Raw genomic sequence first — 18,661 nt, forward strand, 5'->3', positions numbered from 1 at the left:
AGTATAGTAACATCTTTTGGTAGGAAATCTCAGTAAACTAACTCAGTAGCTTGGTTAAGAGACGGATTATTGTTTGAATATTTTTCTATGAATAGCTCATGTCTTTCCAGAGATGATTGATATGGAGACAATATCTGTAGTAGAAATTTTTCAATTTTGTTTTGTTCAAAGCTGTAGTATGATCACATTCCCAAAGCTTGATAACAGACAGGTCAGTGTGTGGACTTGAGTTTGAACGAAACGATATGCTTATCTTCTGTGTCTGACTGATGAAATTCAAAAAGTCTCTTTTTCTGGAACTTACAATGATTTTAAGTTTGCAGAAGTTACAGTAGTTGAAGAATTACTTGTAATTATTCTGATTTGGATATAGGGGGACTAAAATGCTGATGCTCTGTTCCAAATCGAGTGGCTCTCATTTATAGTCCTTTCAGCAAGGGATGTGGTAACTGACTTATTTTGTTTGAAAACAGAGGAGAGAATCAAGTGTGTTTAGGTATTTTTGTGGGTTTTTTAAACCTGTGTTGAATTCAGAAAACTATTAACAAAATAATTGTTGGTTGCCATGTATAACTTCTACAACATCTCACTTCCCCTGCTGCTGTCATGTGTCTCCCCCTCCCCCGGAAATGAGTGTTACTTCTGTTATACTGTTGTTTCTCTCTTAATACTTTACAGGTCTTGATTCGTCTCTTCTCCTTCAGCCAAGTCACACTGTATTCTTTGCCCGACTTAAAGACATAGTTGTTACAGATGTTGATTCAAGGACCCTTCATAAAAAAGTACTGAATTGCAAGATTTTAAGTTTTACTTGATTCTTGGTTAGTTGTGTGTGTATAAAAGTGAAATGTAATACATGTTCTTGTTCCACTCTCTTTAAAGTATTTGATTTGTCATTAGTACCTCTTTTCAAATAAGATACATGATAAAGCATAGTTTTCATATTAGAAGAATGAATGTCCAAAAATATTTAAAAAAAAAATCTAAGTTGTACCTCTGATATGTTGATGCTATATTTAGTTCTTTGTGTTAAGTACCTTTTGAGAAGCTGCTGATGGCTGGTGGGTACTGTTTCTCTCTTTCTAGGCTGTGTCTATAGTGGGAGATGAAGTTTTCAGTTTCTATCTGGCATTAGATCCACATGCCACTGAGGGAGAGGCCTACACTGACATGTCAAAAGTGGACGGTACTGTATCTTTGAAAGTAGGCTGTATTCAAATAGTATACCTTCACAAATTTCTCATGTCTCTTCTGGTAAGTCTTTTTTTTCCTTTTCATGTTTCTGCTGCATTCTCAAATTTGTCTTCCTTGTTTGTGTCATCAGTATAGGTGTTAGCTTAAGTTTCTGAAAAAGAAAGGATAGGCTTAATTTTTTGTGTGTACTATTAAAAAACTTTAAGCTTTAACGAGTTTGAATTTCAAAGAACTAACACAGTGCGAGTGGGTCACTTCCCACCCTCTGCTTTGAAAACAGAGAAAAACTTGGTGCTGTTAAGGTATTTTGGGGGTTTCATGTTTGCTGCCCTCTCCACTTTGGTAAAAACCCAAATTCATTGCAAACATATTTGACTTAATGTTAGAGGAAAAACTTTCTGCGAGCTTAGATGCTATGAGGACTGCAAACTAATTACTGTAAATATTTGTACCTTTGTCAGGTATCCCAGTGTTAGCTTTTTCAATAAAGCACTAGTGGGCTTTCTGTCATTTGGTACTGGCTTTAATAGGAATTTGTATTCACTGGGGCAAAGAGGAGCTCTAAAAAAATATGTCTCTGAAAGCTTATGTGGTAAAGGAGCCTTGTGCTAATGAAGGAAGAAAAAGTAGAGATGGGTTTAGAGGTCCTGACAGAAGGCACTCAGTTGTCTTTCCCCCAGAGAAAATTAGACACAGTAGGCAGCATAATGGGTGGTTGATGTTGGTTGTGGTTGATGTTGTAAAATGCGAGAGTAATTTAGATTAAAAAAACTGCTTACAGACATTTCTCCTTTCTCTTCAACTGCTTATTCTAGACCTTCTTGAACAACTTTCAAACAGCTAAGGAAGCACTGAGTGCTGCTACAGTCCAAGCTGCAGAAAAGGCTGCTACCAGTGTAAAAGACCTGGCTCAAAGGAGTTTTCGGCTTGCAATGGACATTAATTTGAAAGCACCTGTTATAGTCATTCCTCAGTCATCCATTTCCCCCAATGCTATAATAGTAGATCTTGGCTTGATTAAGGTTCAGAACCAGTTTAGCTTGGTGTCTCCAGAAGGCAGTTCACTCCCTCCGGTCATTGACAAAATGGATGTGCAGTTGACAAAGCTGAAACTGTCTAGGTAAAGTGCACTTTACTAAATAATACCTTAACTAGCTGGTAATATTCTACTCTAGGATCTTAATCTACCTGCTTAGAAACCATGGTTGGTGACAGTGTCAAATATTTGGTGTTAAAATACTAACCCGTTATCTTATGGGCAAATAAATCAGTAGTAAAATTGTTCTGCTGTTCTTCCTGTTCTGCTCAGGAAGCCATTTAAGTCTAAAGAGATCCCACACTTGAGATTAAGATGTTACTTTGAAAATGTAACATGTGACTTAACTTCTGACTTCCCCACCATGTATTTTTTGAGTTTTTTTTCCCCTTTGTTTTAAGGATCACTATGGAGACAGGTTTGTTGCATCCAGACATTCAGATACTTCACCCTATTAATTTAAGCCTGTCTGTGAAACGAAATCTGTCTGCAGCTTGGTTTCACAAATTGCCAGTATTGGAGGTCACAGGTCATCTGGATACAGTGAATGTAAGTCTTGGGAAAAGAAGGTGGTGATAAGCTTGTCATAAAACTTAATGTAAAACTAATCTTTGTTACTTCTAGACACAAAAGTGCAACAAATTGCACAATTTGTAGTAACTGTGGTGTGAGTTTCAGGGATGTGAACAAGGTTTAACCTACCTGTGTGAATATAGAGGTTTGAAAGTGTCATATAAAACACCCAAACTGCTGTGTATATTTATTAAACTGAGAAAAGGGAAAACTGAAAGGGATATCAAGGAGTCTTATTTATTGCCTACCATAAGGCAAGACCAACTTAAATCAACTGATTTTGTGACCAGTTGTCTGAGGGAGTCTTTTTTTAAGTGCTTTTTTTAATAAAAAACAGAATGCTCTTGAGAGGAATTTATATAATTTATATTTATGCAAATATTTGCCTTAGTAACTCCAGTTTCATAACTTCCTGTGTCCCTTGAATGACCTCAGGATAGTTGGTTTTTGTGGCAATTTATATACTGTGAAAGAAAATACCAAGTGCATCTTGGGTGAAATTAGAATTAAAATATCATGAAGAAGCATGTCATTCACAAGAAAGAATTAAAAGCATAGATACACTAAATAAAGGCTGCAATAGGTATTGATACAGTTCTAGAAGTCATAACCTTCTTTAATCTCTTAACCCGTTAACAGTAAGCAGTTAAAAGAAGTACATTGTGTTATTTAAGGGACAATGATGCTGATAAAATACCTGTAGATAAGCACTCTTCGTGCTAGGAAACATGGTTCTGCTTTGCTAGTTAGTGATAAGTTTGAACAATGTGTTTTTCCTGAGAACTGTCATCTCCAATTTTGTAGGTTGTGTTAAGTCAAGAGGATTTGAATGTTGTTCTAAAAGTGTTGACAGAAAACCTTGGTGAAGCAGAAGAAAAACAAACTCATGCAAAATCAGTACTGCAAAAGGAAGGTCAGAAATGGAATTGGTTATGAATATTAAGTGTGTTAACTTTCAGGAATAATGAAAAAGCATTTATTATCTGGAAAGCTAGCTTAGATCTGAGAGGGTGATGTATAAGCAATAAACTTTTTACTTTTGCAAGGACAGTGTTCATACATTAGTACTTGAAAAAGTGGAAACATTGCGAAACAGTTTGGTAGTCGTGTTAGCTAAATTGTCACAGAACTAGTAAGATATTGGGATGTCAGAGCTTTCTTGTTGCTGGAACGTTTCTGCTTCATTTTCCTGCTCTGAAGTTAGAGGCTCTGTTTGTGAAAATGTTTCTAGCTTATCTTAGGTGAACGTAAGCCATTTAAATGAATACAAGAATTGGGTATGTTTCTTGGGCTAAACAAATAAGGGCAATTTCAAAAGTTAACCAGTTTATTGAATGCTTCAGGTAAAACCGAAGAAACGGAGAAATCAGTTTTGGTGCAGGATAAGAGTGTTCCAGAAAGAATGCTGCTTGAAAAAAGAAAAAGAACATTAAATGAAGATGTAATCAATATGCTGCTTAATTTTGAAATCAGAAAGGTAGGTATCCATCTGTAAAATGATTTGTTCCTGAATCTGCTACTCAAGTCTGTTTCTTAGAAGTAGTGGGCTATAAAGTCCTTTTTAAGTGTTCAAAGGAGACTCTACATACCAACAAAAAGAAAACAAACAACCCCCAGAACCCAGATTCTTCAGCTGTTTCTTTAGCTGTTTTCTTCAGTCTATGTTACATGAGATTATATTTATAGAATATTTAACATGCACATTACATTTGCTGGGGAAAACAAGACTTCTTTTAGATGTTCTGCACTCACCTAGCCTTAATCCTTCATAATGCTGCATGTGATCCCTTAGTAACAAACTGGCTGAAATAGGTAAGCTAGAACTAGTATTTTTCCATTAGAGATACTAAATCCGAGGGTTAAATCGTAGGTGAAGTACTAGGAAAATGCACAAGCAATCAGTTAACAAAGATACCTATGCATAAGAAATTGTCCAAGCATGTTTTTTTGTCTGAAGATGTCTGTGATACTTAAATGTGAAGAGCTCGGCATGGCCTTCCATTTTTTTAAAGAGTCAGACCAAATGGATTCAGTATGCCGGTTACTTTAACTGGTGTTTGTGGGCTCTTTTGGTGTGGTGGTTTGGTTTTTTTTTTTGCGAAATTTAGTTTCACTAAATATCTTTTTTTTTTGTCCATACAAAATCTGTGTTCCTGTTTTTTAAACAGGAAAAAACCCACCTGCAAACCCAAAACTATTTTGTTGCCAAATGAGTGTTGCATTCAGAAACTAGAAACTTTCTTCTGTCCCTAGCTACCAACAAAACATGTCCTGTGTGAGTGATATGAAATCATATAAGAAAACTTAGTTTCAATGGTATTAGAAGTATTTGTTCCACAACTGGAATGTAGACAGGTAGCAGGTTGATACCATCCCAGGTTTTGGGTTTTCTCAGTTTTTGCAGAATTACAGTTGCAATTGGCCGATGAGGTTCCTGAGAGCAAACAGTGTGTAGTTATCCAACACAGATCACTAGTACCTTTGGCACCAACTTTCAGATTTGCGTTCTTGGCTGTGAAGAATTCTTCTGATAGTACTGAGGCATATTACAGGCTAGCCTGTAGTGCTTCATGTTGTCTTATTAAATACCTCTTAGGAACAATTCTGCCTTGTTTAATACGGTTTTACACGTGCTTCACATGGAAATTTTTACTAAGGTAGTGCCCACATTGTCTGTGGACTGTGTATGTTGGGTGATTGATGATAAAATGCTGATTTGTTAGTGTGCAAAGAGTATGCCGCATAATAACGCCGACAAAGTAGTGACAGACTTGAATTCTTTAAAATCCTTGTGTGGTAAATTGTTAGGTTGAGGTACTATTTTTAGTTCCCAAGAATGCCTCCTGAAATAATTGTATTAAAATCAACATTGTTCATTAATAACTATATCTAATTCTTCTACTTTGATTTTCAGCTACATTTAGCAGCACATTTTTTCTCATTTTCAACATTCTAATCAGTGTAATGCTTAAAGTCTTCTATAAATGAAGAATTGTCATGTTGAAACATTTCTGTCCTTTTTTATTTGCCTAGCATCAAATACTCAAAAGATTGATTCATATTGCTGTCTGTTCTCTTCTGCCCTTCCTTCCAGACCAGTAGGATTTGTAGTAGCTGTTTTTTCCACATTCAGACTGTTGGTAGCACTGTGTAGTTCGTGGTTACAGAGCTAAAGTATAGCTTGACAAGGTAAAGATGTACTGCTAGGCCAACAAAATTCAATTCTAGCCAAATTAATAGACTTGGGGTTTTTGTTTTGTTGTTGAAGGAGTTAAGAAGTGATGGGTTGCTTGGTCAAGAAGAACAAAGGAGGGAGGGGGAAATCTTTAACAAACTGGTGTTTTAGGTTCCCTTTGTAAAAAGGCAAAATGTCTAGATTAATACTACTTTTGAAGCTTAGCTGTGGAGATAATGCCCATTTATAACTGCATGCTATAGTATCTGGACAGCTTTACTGAAATAGTGAACTTCTTTCCCTTTCCATATTCAAGGTTGTAATAACCTTGATGAAGCAGGTTCAGAAGGAGAGATATCCATTACATACTCTAACTGTGCTACAGCTGGGAACTGAAACCAAAATTAAAAATCATGAATTGACTGCAGCAGCGTATCTGAAAAAAGTTGTTCTGAGATGTGTTGAGATAACTGGTAAGTCTTCCTGAAAACTGGCATGCAGTCAGAGTGTGTGCAGTCAGCTTTTGTAGCAAGAGCATTGTGTGGTCAAAAATAGTAATAATAGGTTTGGGGGGGGAAAAAAGGCAGGAGGTTACATGCAAAACTCACTTAATGACACTGTCCCGTGTAGTTTAGATTCAATTAATCTGTTTAACCCAATACCAAGTTTTGCTCCTGTTGCTGCAGTTAGCTTCAGTTAATTTATCTGAGTTAGTTGCCTACTCTGGGTAGGAAGGGTCATTCCAGAGAAGTGTTCGTCTGTTCAGAGTGTTTTGATGAGCTGCTGAATCTGTACTTTATGACCAGTTCTGGCAGCACTGGAAATCCAGCATGCTTCCCTGATTAGTCAGGTAACAATTCCAAGTGATAGTGAAGTAATAACTGAAACAGCCATGTATTCAAAGTAGGAAAGTATAGTTTTGAATATAAAACCCTAAAGATGGGAATGCAAAGCTAATTATAGGAATGCAAATAACTTTCCAATTTTGAATCTTCTTTCAGGACCAAGATAAGTTAATTTTTAGTAGTTGAATTTAAAAAAAATGCGTACAGCATTTCCCAATGTAATGCTTAATCTGCAGCTTCTTAGTGAAAAGAGATGTTTACTTTCACTATTTCAGCAACAGTAGTATGTAATTAGTATATAATTGAGAATTAGCATGGAGGCATTCCAATAGTGGAGTAAATCTTGAGTGGAAATACTTTACTGTTTTATTTCTTTATTTGCAGATGCAAAAGGAGATCCTCTTTGCATTATTAATTCTTCAAGTGAGACAGATGAACATCTTCTGAAAATGGAATACATTAAGGTTTCAATACCTTTTAACTAAGGCTATATGGGGAGTAAAATAGGGCTTCCATGCTTATCCTGTGTTAAATTTTTTTTTTTGCTTGTTTTAAAACCAATAGGATTTGTATCTAAAACTTATCTAGGTCTTCTCCCAAATACCTGTTTTTGAACTTATAATTTCATTTCACTGTCCACTGCTTCCATTTAGTGCTTGCTTCAGCAGTTCGCACAATTACTGAATTCGCTGGTGAATCCAAATGTTTGTATGCATTCTTCCCTGTGAACAGTACAGATTAGTACCTTTGTGAAACTTAATAGGTGAGATAGTCTTTGCCCATGTAAGTGACAGGTGACTTTCCACAGGTGGTAAAACTAGCGTCTGAGGTGTCACTTGCTGGTAGCTAGAGTTCCTGAGCTTTTTTTTTTTTAAAGAAGCACCCTTCAAAAACTGCATGAACTGCATGAATACTTGGGAATCTCATAGGTTGTAGAACCAGTGAGCTACTCATATTCCTATTTATGAGGACATAATTTTTATAGAGAAAAACAAGTTAATTTGTTCTGACAAAGTACTAAGCAGAAATTTTAGTTTAAGAAAGTTTAAATAGATACTAGATAAGAGAAAATTTTGTAACTGGCCAGTTAACTTTCACAAAATATGTGCAATAAAGTGTCACTGAGCAGAGCATTGCAAGTACCCCATTCTGGTTGCCTTGATCGTGTGCTTTATTTAGAGAACTTGTTTCTTCAGGCTTCATCACTCTCCTTTGTTTTCTTTTGCAATGGAAATAATCCGTGTGTGTGGTAAATTCAGTTAGTTCAGTTAATGAATTTGGTTAATTCAATAGACGCTGACTATGTGCTTGGGTTTTTTTCCTTCCTTTAGGCTGATGCTGATGGACCAGATTTTGTTACTACTTACAGAAGCACCAAGCAAAACATCAATGTAAGTACTAGATGTATTATTTTTTTTTAAAGCTTCCTGAACAGTAATGGCTGTAACAGTGCTTGCCCACTTCTTTTCATTGAAGAGGAAAAAAAAACCCCAACCAACCCAAACCCCTGACGCTTATCATTAAAGCTTACTGCTCTATATTTAGCTATTTCAAAGAGACATCCAGAAGGAACAAAGATTTTTTTTACAGAAGTATTTATTGTATTAATTTTTTTAACAATAAGCTGTACATTTTTAGCTAGTTAAAATTTTGAAGGAGGTATTTCTAACTGAGGCTTGTAGGATGTGTTTTATTTCCAGAGTGATACACTTAGCAGCATGTGACACGAAGGCCTTGTGTTTCAGAGCTTGAAGGTTCATAACAGTAAAATTGAGATGTGAGGTGAAAAGTCAGACAAGCATTCTCAGAGGTCTTGTGTTCAGTCAGTCCTTTTTCTACTTCTCCTGAAAGCAACTATTCATGTATAGTTTTTCATGGCTTCAGTGGCTTCTGAAGTAAGCAGGTCATTTTGCTTTTAAAATGTTTCCTTTAAAATAGTAGTGGCGGGTAGAGCTTGCTTCTTGACAGTCCTATGTGGAATTTGAAGCAGCTGGGCTACTTTATAGTCAAGAAAGCTGACATCCCTTAATGTGTCAGTAAAGCCACCATTCACCAAGTGTTGCTTTGGGCTAGGAAAAGTTGGCTAGCTAGGTTTCACTAAGTAATACTGGCTAGAGTAGTTGCTATCCATGTGCTTTCTGTTCTGACTGCAGAGTTTGAATCCAGTTGTTTTGTTGTGTTGGACCTGTTGGGATGTCTCTGTACATGGTTCTGAAGATGTCAGCCAAAGTGCTCGGTGGTCCACAATGAAGTGCAGCAGAACTAAGAGAGCTTACTAAAAAAGCGTAACCACACAAAGCATCAGTTTTTAGATTGGCACAGTTCTTCTGTAGCTTCCATAGCTTCCCCCATCTGTTTTGGAGCTTGTATGTTGTTTAATTGAAGGAAATAGAAGGGTGAGATACTTGTGAAATTGAGTAAGACACTTTTTTCTCAATTTTATGACAGTTATGCAATAGACTGCTACTAAATAACAGTGTTACTTTGTCTCCTTGTCCTCATTTTAGGTCATCTTTTCATGTTTGGATATAGTGCTTCACACAGAGGCTTTGATTTCCATCTTGAGTTTTCTCACGTTCAGTGTTCCACCAGGTGGTCTTCCCAGTACTGATAAAGCATCAGACCACAAGCCTCAAATAAAAGAGGCTCAAATAAAAGAACAAGAAAAAGGAAGTACTCTTAGACCAGGTAATACAGCATTACAAAGGCCATACTTCTGTTGCTTAACAACATATAGCCTCTAGTTTCAAAGGATGCCATTTCGGGTGACAGCAGTGCAGTTTATTTGGTGGAAAAGCAAGGTATGCACAACTGTATACGGGGAGTCTCTTTAAAAAAAAAAAAAAGCCAGGTATTTTTGCTGTTGATAATTTTACAAATTGTCCTTAATACAACTTTTTCCTAGGTAGTGGTCTGACATTATTATAAAAGTCAAATAAATGATATCTCAGTGAACAGTACCAAAGCCTTGCAAAAGCATCAGTATCACAATTTTATTGCTTTCCAATGTGAAGGATCTAAAGAGTGCTTTTGTTGCTGAAAATAAGCATTCTTGAGCCCTGGGGAAGCAAAGAGAAGTTCTGGACTCAAGGATGTTGTGCTTCTTTTAATAATTGGTATCTGTAACCTTGGGCTTCTTAAGAATGTTTTTTGAATGTCCTGTATGGTTGATTCTTGTGCTTGTAATGTTTGGGAAATTCAAGATTTTCTAATCCTAAATGTATTGGGATTGACTGTACAGTGGCTGGCTGTTACATTTTGCGTTCTGCAAGCACTTTCAATTTTGCTGCAGAAACTTTTTTCACCTAATAGTCCTAAATTGGACTTCCTACTCATACAGAGAAAGGAGAATTTCCCATGTGAGACAGTGTTTCAGATAATGAAACATACACTGTATTCAGCATATGGTTGCATGAAAATTAGATATTAACGAGGAGAGAAAAAAACATCATCTTGATTGCTGTTTGCTTGTGTTAAATGATGACTGTTCTTGTGCCAGAAGAATTCAGCATACGGTTGCATGAAAATTAGATGTTAACGAGGAGAAAAAAACATCATCTTGATTGCTGTTTGCTTGTGTTAAATGATGACTGTTCTTGTGCCAGAAGAAAACTGTCTACAATAAAAGACTTATTTCATGTGTTGACTAATAATTAGCAGTAACTTTTAGGGAATAACTGCAGGTTGCCTTTTGAATAATTCATACATGTACAAAACAAATAATCCAACATTTATTTTAAAAAATGGACTTTTAATGAAGTTCTTTTGTGTCTCTTGTTTCCTATCCAGTGTCTAGTAATGCAGCCCATGATGATATCTGCGAATTAAAGCTCGTTGCAAAGCTAAATGCGTTCAGTATTGCAGTATGTGATCAGACATGTAGAATTGCAGACATTAGAATACAAGGTAAGGGGTTTTTATTTAAGTATTAGATTAGTGAGTTGTAGCAAGAAGTATGTTGTTCCCCTCCATTCGTCCACTTCTGAAAGGCTCATGTGTGCACTGTAGTTATCTCTGTAACATATGTCTGAATACATTTTGATTGTATGATATGATTGCTGTTGAGTGTTTTAGTAGCCGAAATGCCTGTGAGGGAAGAAAATATTTAACTTGGAAAAAGAGGGCAATTAATTTCTAAGTGGAGTAAAATGAAAAGAAATGAAGGCACTATGTTATTTATAACAAAAGCTTCCATTTTTAAGTAGCTAGATCCTAGATAGTGTTGGGGATTTTTAGTCTAGCCTTAGAGTCAATTTATATTGGCAAATTTGTTACCTGTAGTAAGGTCATGACTTCTGTCTTGGGCTTAGCATTGTTACGTAATAGAATACTGGATTTTATGTTATTCTTTATATTCAGTGATAAATAATCCTTTTTTAAAAAAATGTTTACTTAACAACTTGTTGAAGTGGATTTATTATCTTCTTCCTTTTGTCTCAAATCAGGAATGGATGCATCTGTAGACATGAAAACTAAAGAGATTAAAGTCTTCTCCAGACTCGAGGACATTGTCATTACAGATGTTGATCCAAAAACAATCCATAAACAGGTGATGTGCTGTGCAGATAGCAGACAAACAAGAAGACCTAGTTCTTAAAGTTATTTAATGACAGCACTGCAGTTGGTTTGCTGTGTTGCATGATATTAAGTAGGATGTAATGTACCAAATATTAAGCGAAATTTCCCTGGTTAATTTCCTGTATCTCAGGGAAGCAAAAGGTGCTTCCATTCAATACATCTTTCTTTTAATCATGTTTGCATTGATGTCTTTAATTACGAGTAGCATGGTTAAATCTAAAATGGACTATAGATGACCAAGCAAGAAGAGACATACCATAGAGTAGCTGACTCAGTTTCCTTTTGTGCCTAGCGTATATGTGTCCAGGTATTGCTGAAAAGTTGCAGTTGATCTTCTTGTGGAAATCTTGTTTGATAAGCAATAATTCTATCACAGAAGTATTAACTGTTGTGTATTAACTATGTGGACTTAATGTTCTAGGCTGTCTCCATAATGGGAGATGAAGTGTTTAGATTTCACATGTCACTTTATCCAGATGCTACTGAAGGGGAAGCCTACACTGACATGTCAAGGGTGGATGGTAAAATGTCTCTGAAAGTGGGCTGCATCCAAATAATTTACCTACACAAATTCTTTATGTCTCTCTTGGTAAGACATTAGTTTCACTTCTTTTCTTGACATTAAAAGCTTTTTAATAAAATAAAATGTAATCAGTTCTTTGTGACCTGTACCTTGCGGTAAGCTGATGTACAAGCATATAGAAGTATTTTGCTGAAGAAGTGTCACTTAGGTTGTATTGCTTTATAGAAGAATGACAAGGAGAAGGATGACAAAACAAGAAATGAATTGTTGATAATAATATCTTAAAAATATCTTAAAAATTAAATAGGTAAGCAATGTCTTAGCTTGTGCATGACTTTAATCTTTTCCTCTTTTGAAACTTCCATGGTTGAAGTAGAAGTTTAATATTTCTGTCAGAGCTGTACTGTTTTTCTTAAATTTACATTTTGCTGCAGCTTGCCTTTTTTGCGAGGCTTATTTACTCTCATAGAACTCTTACTTTTTTTCACTACCTACCAATAGAACTTTCTAAACAATTTCCAAATGGCCCACGAAGCCCTGACTGCAGTCACTGTCCAGGCAGCAGAAATAGCTGCTTCCAGCATGAAAGACTTCGCTAAAAAGAGCTTCCGCCTCTTAATGGATGTCAACTTGAAAGCTCCAGTTATAATTGTTCCTGAATCTTCAACTTCATGTAATGCTTTGGTAGCTGATCTTGGCTTAATCAGAGTTCAGAATGAATTCAAGCTGGTGTCTTCAGATGAATCTTCTCTGCCTCCGGTCATTGATAACATGGATGTGCAGCTAACTCATTTGAAGTTATCAAGGTATACATGGAGTTTTCTTCTGAGTTGAAAAGCGTTTGTAAAGAAAACAGGTTCCATATGCAGCATTGTTCTAGTATTTAAAGATGATAGGCGATGAAAACATACTAAAACCAAACACTACCCACCCCCAACTAAGTTTAAGAGCGCTTTTAGATGAGGACACATGTCCACAATCTAAAACTTCTTGGAAAGAAAGGAATGATAGGACAGTAACTGAATTAATCTTAAGTGTATACCTGGGCATAAGTGCATGTAAGCACACATTATTAATTTAAAAATAAGTATACCCATGATTCTGATACAGTAGTGTGGTATTATTTGGCATTCTGCAACCACTAAATATTTTTCCTCTGCTGCTTCCACTGTCTTTTGTAGGTGCATTATGTCCAGAGATTCTCAACCAGATTCTGAAATTCTGCATCCTGTGAGTTTGACTTTACTGGTCCAGAGAAACTTAGCAGCAACGTGGTATCATAAAACCCCAACAATTGGTATCAAAGGAGACCTAAAACCAATGCAGGTAATATCATGGCAAGTCAGAGCTGCATCAAAAGTTCTCAGAATAATATTTAGCCTAGTTAAGGAGCTTGTAAACTTGTTGCAATTTGTATTCTTCACAGAATGCTAAGACTTCCAATGTGACTGTCCAGTTTATGGATTGGTTAGACTTTTGATATTGTATAATGAATAGTTTTGTTGTAGCTGCATACAAATGAAATAAAAACTAGTGCTGTTTTTCTGGGGGTCTGTGAGAGCTATGCTTTGACTCAACAGTCAGTAAAGTTGTTGAAGTTGTCTGTTGAGTTAGCATTTAAAATCTAGATCTAAGATTTAAAAATTGTTTAATCTGTAATATTCAGGTTATTTGAGTGTTTAGTAGATTTATTAGAAATTAAAAGGGCAGATGTGGATCTCTAACATAGAACAGTTCAAAATTATTTACTTTCTGGTTTCCTATATTAACCATATGAATTTAAGTGGGTAAAAACAGACTGGGGGGCGTTCTGGTTGTTCTTAAGCCCTGTTTCATTCCTGTATCTGTGGAATAAGATATTGAAGGAGTATAAGTAAAAAAATTCAATGTAGAAAAAAATATTCTAACACTTGTATTATGGGCTGACTGCATTTTGTCACTTATTACTGCTTATTTTTTCATGATTATGTTATAATTGATTCAGATTCATTAATTCATTCAAGGTTTACTGAATGTCATTTGCTTTAGTGTATACAATGTAAATCTTGACTTTAATGTTATCTGGTTATGTTTCTGGATTACTGAATGGTTAAGAAGTGCTTGTGATCATCAATTACTCATATTTTTAGCAGGTGAAGAGCCTCTACAAAACTAGAAAGCATTTGTCATGCGGAGTGTTATTTCTTATTGTAAATCCTAGTCATAACAAATGATTTTTTAGGAAAATTGAGCAAATTATATATGACTTTTGGCCAGGATCGTTTTGACTATAGAGCTTGTTCACGTTGGAAGCAGCAGGTTGTTTGTTCTCAATATTTGTGTGCTATTGATAAAGATAGGGTTCCGTGTTGGAAAGAAATGCTGTCACCAAAAATCAAGTTCTGGGTTTATCACTTTATAGATTGCACTCAGTGAAGATGATCTAACTGTTGTCATGAAAATTTTACTTGAAAACCTTGGAGGAGCTTCTTCCCAGCCAAGTACTGTGCAAGAGAACATTGAAGATACACAGATACTTAAAGGGAAAGTTGCAAATGAATCTGATTTCTCTGAGGAGGGTATGTTCAATTCAAAAGCTGAATATGTTTGGGCAGAGGGCTATTTGCATGTTCAAATGTCATATTTATCTGAAACACTCAAATGTGTGTAAATAAATTCTTATTGTTAATTGCTACATACGTATTGTATACATGAAAAGTTATAAATAAGAATGTATGCTCATACACGGAGTGTGAGCTGTTGGTGGTCAGAAGTTTTTGTAGCATGTTTTTTGTGTTTCATCTTTTATAGGATGGTTCTCTTCAGTCCATATCAATGACTCTTGCAAGTTGCAGGTGGCTTAAAAAAGAAAAAAGCCAGACCAACTACCCCAGAATGTTAATGAACAATTGTAGCAATCGAGGATATTATTAGTAGTGAAACAGTGTGTTAACATAAACAGTGTGTGTCTCTGGATGAAATATTGTTAGCACTTTGCCAAAAATCTTTCTTTGTCCAAAACTTAGCATTGTCTATGTCAAAAGATTACTGTTCAACCAGTGGTTGAATTGGTATACTATGAGAAGAAACTGGAAGGAAAAGTACTGCAAACTCCTTGAGCAGTGTTGGTACTTACTGTAGTTTTTCATTAAAACAAAGGAAGAACTTCAGGAAGTGTTCTTGCTGATCTTGGCTTAAGATGTAAATGACAGCATTTTTAAGGTCCTTTAAACCACTCTGTGCTAGGTAATTTTAGCATGCGTTGAGTAGAACGTAGTGATATTGAGTAAATAAATATGTGAATTGCTCTGAGTAGTTTTCTGCATTTAGAGCTTTTCCTCTTTTTGTGACTCTGATCTTAGTTTAAAACAAAACCCAAAAAAACCCCAAACCCAGAAAACTATCCCCAAGCCCAGTGTTCTAAACAAATGTAAAAATATTTTCTTTTCACTGACAGGTCATCTTGTTGCTTTTGGACAACAAGATATTTCTACAGTTCAGTCTTCTGCAGAATGTTATACAACGCTTACATTTGACTTCAATTTTGAGTCACTTTCAGTAACTCTCTACAATAGTGATATGAATCAGGTTTGTGACAAAGCTTTTATGACAGAGATGGAAGGGTGGGGACCTTGGGCTTCTCACAGGGACAGAACTCAGGATAGTAAAACAAAGAGTTTTGTTGGTTGTGTTGGCTTTATAATTCCTGCCTTATGAAGCTTATGCAATTTATCCTGGAACTTTGAGGTTTTATGGGCAGAGGATGTACTTAATTTGAAGGATATGTGTTTCTAAAAATCACACTAAAAAAAAAAACCCAAAACAAAACCCAAAACTAGCAAACCAACCAAAACCCCCCACCATTTGATTTGGTCATTCAAGCCTTGATTCCAGTTATCCAAAATAAAAGTGAAAATTTGAAAAGCAGAAATTGCTCACCTATGTGATGCTAGTTCTGTGTGTGGTGCCTAGATAGTTAGTAAGCAGATCCCAGGTGTACATGGCCCATACTTCCCTGTTACACATCCCTGAGTGGTAGCAAAAATGAACGTCCTTCCTATGTTGAAAACAGAAGAGAAGGATGTCCAGTGTTGCCTTGGGTTTATTATGTAATATACTTTGTCCAGATGAGAAGGTATTTGTTTCATATTTTGGTGTGTAGTGGACGTGTGGTAGCTTTACATTTAAAATGACTATAATGCAGGAATTTGTGGTGCTTTTTGTACGTGGGGTGTATAATTTTAAAAAGCTTTTGTGAAATGAGCATCATGGGAAGAAACAATGTAATGGGATTTTATTTTAAGGTCTTCTTCATATCCTTTCTGCTTATTGTTGAGGTCATGGTTGTAAATAATCCTTCAGTTCATGGATCAAAATGCACATGGTTAGCAGCAAGGGAAATGTGCTTATTACTTTATTCTGTGTTAACTAGTCCTACTATTTCTCATTATGTAGAAGTCTCTGCTTTCACTGCATAGTGACAAGTTACGCCTTGGTGAACTCCAACTGCATCTCATGGTGTCATCGGGGAAGATGTTTTCAGATGGCTCAATGGATATTAGTGTTAAACTCAAGGCATGTACCCTGGATGATGTCAGAGAAGGAATTCAGAATGTGACTGCGAGGTGAGTTTGAATGCACCAGAAATGAAAAAACTCCATGCAACTTGTGACCGTTTCCTTGTTTTATAGGTTGCTTCACATGGAATTGATAAAACTTAGTAGAGCTGTCAGTTGTTGCCTGTTGCACTGTGTGCTAAAGCAATCAATGTTATTTTAATAACATTAAGCAAGTTTGTTCTTCTATGTGTTGATTTCCCAGGTTATCCAAAACAAAAATAATACCTGGGAGGCTTGAGCATTACAGTAAACTGTGTAGAACAGCTGAGTAGAGATTGTTACATGACACACATGTAGTTCCAAAACTGTAGCAAACAAATTTTAAATTGAAATTGCTCTTCTGTTAGAGAAGTCTGTACCCACTTATTTCTGGAGGAAACACTGATTGCTTATGTTGTAATTCTTCTTTATAAATGGCATGGAGACAAAAAATGGCACTACTTGTGTATCCTCTTTTTTTCTAGATCTATGTGGTATGATGTTTGAAATATTTCTTAATAAACTTGTTTTCCAGAATGATAGACAAGAAAGATGGCACAAATGACAGGTCTATGATAGATATAAGCTACAAGCAGGATAAAAATGGAACTGAAGTCATTGCTGTCCTTGATAAGCTGTATATGTGTGCCAGTATGGAGTTTTTGTTGACAGTAGCAGATTTTTTCATTAACTCGATGCCAGCATCCTCAACTGAAAGATCTGCACAGTTCCAATCAAAGCATGTTGCTTCTGGGAAATCCAAGCCAGAAACAGGTCTGTAAAACTGATTTCCACTCCCACCCCTACTCCCTTCCTTTACAGGCTTCATACTGAAAATAAATAATCCAAAAGTTTACAAGATGCTGTTTTACTATCAGACTTAGGGAATGAGTTTATTCATCACAATTTGTAAATTGGCCACTGATACCATAGATTGTCATAAGCAGTAGTAGTTGTAAAACTGCTGTCTTAAGTGGTGGAGTTGTGGTCTCCAGCAGAGCTAAATATTGAAAACCACTAATGCTAAACGGGATTTCTACTCATGGAATATGGCAAAGGAAGCATCCTTAGGGTAAAAAGCACCGTGTAGATAGTAGTTAAGGAAGTAAAAAGAACAACTTACTCTTTTTACAGGAGTGGTGAAGAATGCCTTACCCTTATTTCTTCAAGCTGTATATTTTGAAACTGTAGGTTATTATTTCTTTCAGTTACGGAAAACTAAGCTTTTGTTTAACAGCTTTTCTCTTTTTTGTTGAAGACTTAAGGTAAAGCATGATGAAACAAGAGTGAGAAAGATCACTTCTGAGTTTTAACTGGTTTTGAGTGATTGCTCAGCTTCACTGAGTTGTGGTCAGACCTAATCTGTGGGTTTTCTTGTCTAGCTGGTTCCCAGCAGCCCTCCCTTCGTTTTGGGGAGCTTGGCAGAGTACTAGGCTTCTCCTCCTTTGCTGGAGATAGGCACAAGTCCTGTGATGAGGGAGGGATGGTACACGCTCCAGAAAAATGTCACTTGGGCTGCTCAGGACTACCCAAACGTGTTGCATGGCTGCAACCCATGTTGCTGGGGTCTCTTTGCTTTTCCTGTAGCGTATGGAGCCTCAGCTTGGCACCTGTTCCATTGCATAGGTGTGATATCCCGATATTTCCGGCAAGTGTTAGGTGTGAGTAACCCAAATAATGAGTCCTGTTGTGCTGGAGGGTCACATGCCACTATACTGTCTATCATTGGGAACCAAAGTGACTTGATCCATCACTAACTAGGTTAGAGTCTTGCTTTGAACTGTGATAAATATAATACGATTCTCTCATTCTGTTTGGAGACTGAGTGGATATTCAGACAACAAATTGTATATTGCTAACTTGGTTTCAGTTAGTAAATCTTCACTCTAAAGAAGTTAGTTGCTTTAGGTATTGAGCTGGAAGATAACTATTTCCAACTTGGTTTTGTAGAGCCAGTGCTTAGGTTGATTACAGTGTGCAGAGCTAATACTGTCTTTTTTACAATATTGAAACAAACAGTTTCTTCAAAACAAAACTTCTGACCAGTTTGCTGCTGATTTCTGGACACTGTGTGATATTCAGTTTCAGCAAAGTATTCCTGTAAAAACTGAGACATTGTTCAATTTGTACCTCTAAAATTATGTAGCAGTTTGTGTGCGT

At 36.2% G+C, this 18,661-nt stretch overlaps 1 protein-coding gene across 1 annotated transcript in view; it reads left to right on the forward strand.

Moving 5' to 3' along the window:
* Positions 1–18,661, forward strand: part of VPS13C (vacuolar protein sorting 13 homolog C (S. cerevisiae)) — a gene marked incomplete at both ends in the record, with an annotated part of 66,924 nt that overhangs the window by 28,735 nt on the left and 19,528 nt on the right. Inside the window, 19 exons of the mRNA XM_010081842.1 lie at positions 679–782; positions 1,087–1,254; positions 2,010–2,314; positions 2,632–2,779; positions 3,608–3,716; positions 4,147–4,280; positions 6,295–6,451; positions 7,208–7,287; positions 8,155–8,214; positions 9,331–9,511; positions 10,613–10,729; positions 11,269–11,372; positions 11,823–11,990; positions 12,426–12,730; positions 13,106–13,250; positions 14,326–14,482; positions 15,361–15,491; positions 16,359–16,528; positions 17,037–17,275. Coding sequence (XP_010080144.1) covers positions 679–782; positions 1,087–1,254; positions 2,010–2,314; positions 2,632–2,779; positions 3,608–3,716; positions 4,147–4,280; positions 6,295–6,451; positions 7,208–7,287; positions 8,155–8,214; positions 9,331–9,511; positions 10,613–10,729; positions 11,269–11,372; positions 11,823–11,990; positions 12,426–12,730; positions 13,106–13,250; positions 14,326–14,482; positions 15,361–15,491; positions 16,359–16,528; positions 17,037–17,275 — 2,982 coding nt within the window. The remainder of the gene's footprint in view (positions 1–678; positions 783–1,086; positions 1,255–2,009; positions 2,315–2,631; positions 2,780–3,607; positions 3,717–4,146; positions 4,281–6,294; positions 6,452–7,207; positions 7,288–8,154; positions 8,215–9,330; positions 9,512–10,612; positions 10,730–11,268; positions 11,373–11,822; positions 11,991–12,425; positions 12,731–13,105; positions 13,251–14,325; positions 14,483–15,360; positions 15,492–16,358; positions 16,529–17,036; positions 17,276–18,661) is intronic.

This window comes from Pterocles gutturalis, unplaced genomic scaffold (genome assembly GCF_000699245.1).
Source record: "Pterocles gutturalis isolate BGI_N339 unplaced genomic scaffold, ASM69924v1 scaffold2259, whole genome shotgun sequence".
NCBI lineage: Eukaryota > Metazoa > Chordata > Aves > Pterocliformes > Pteroclidae > Pterocles > Pterocles gutturalis.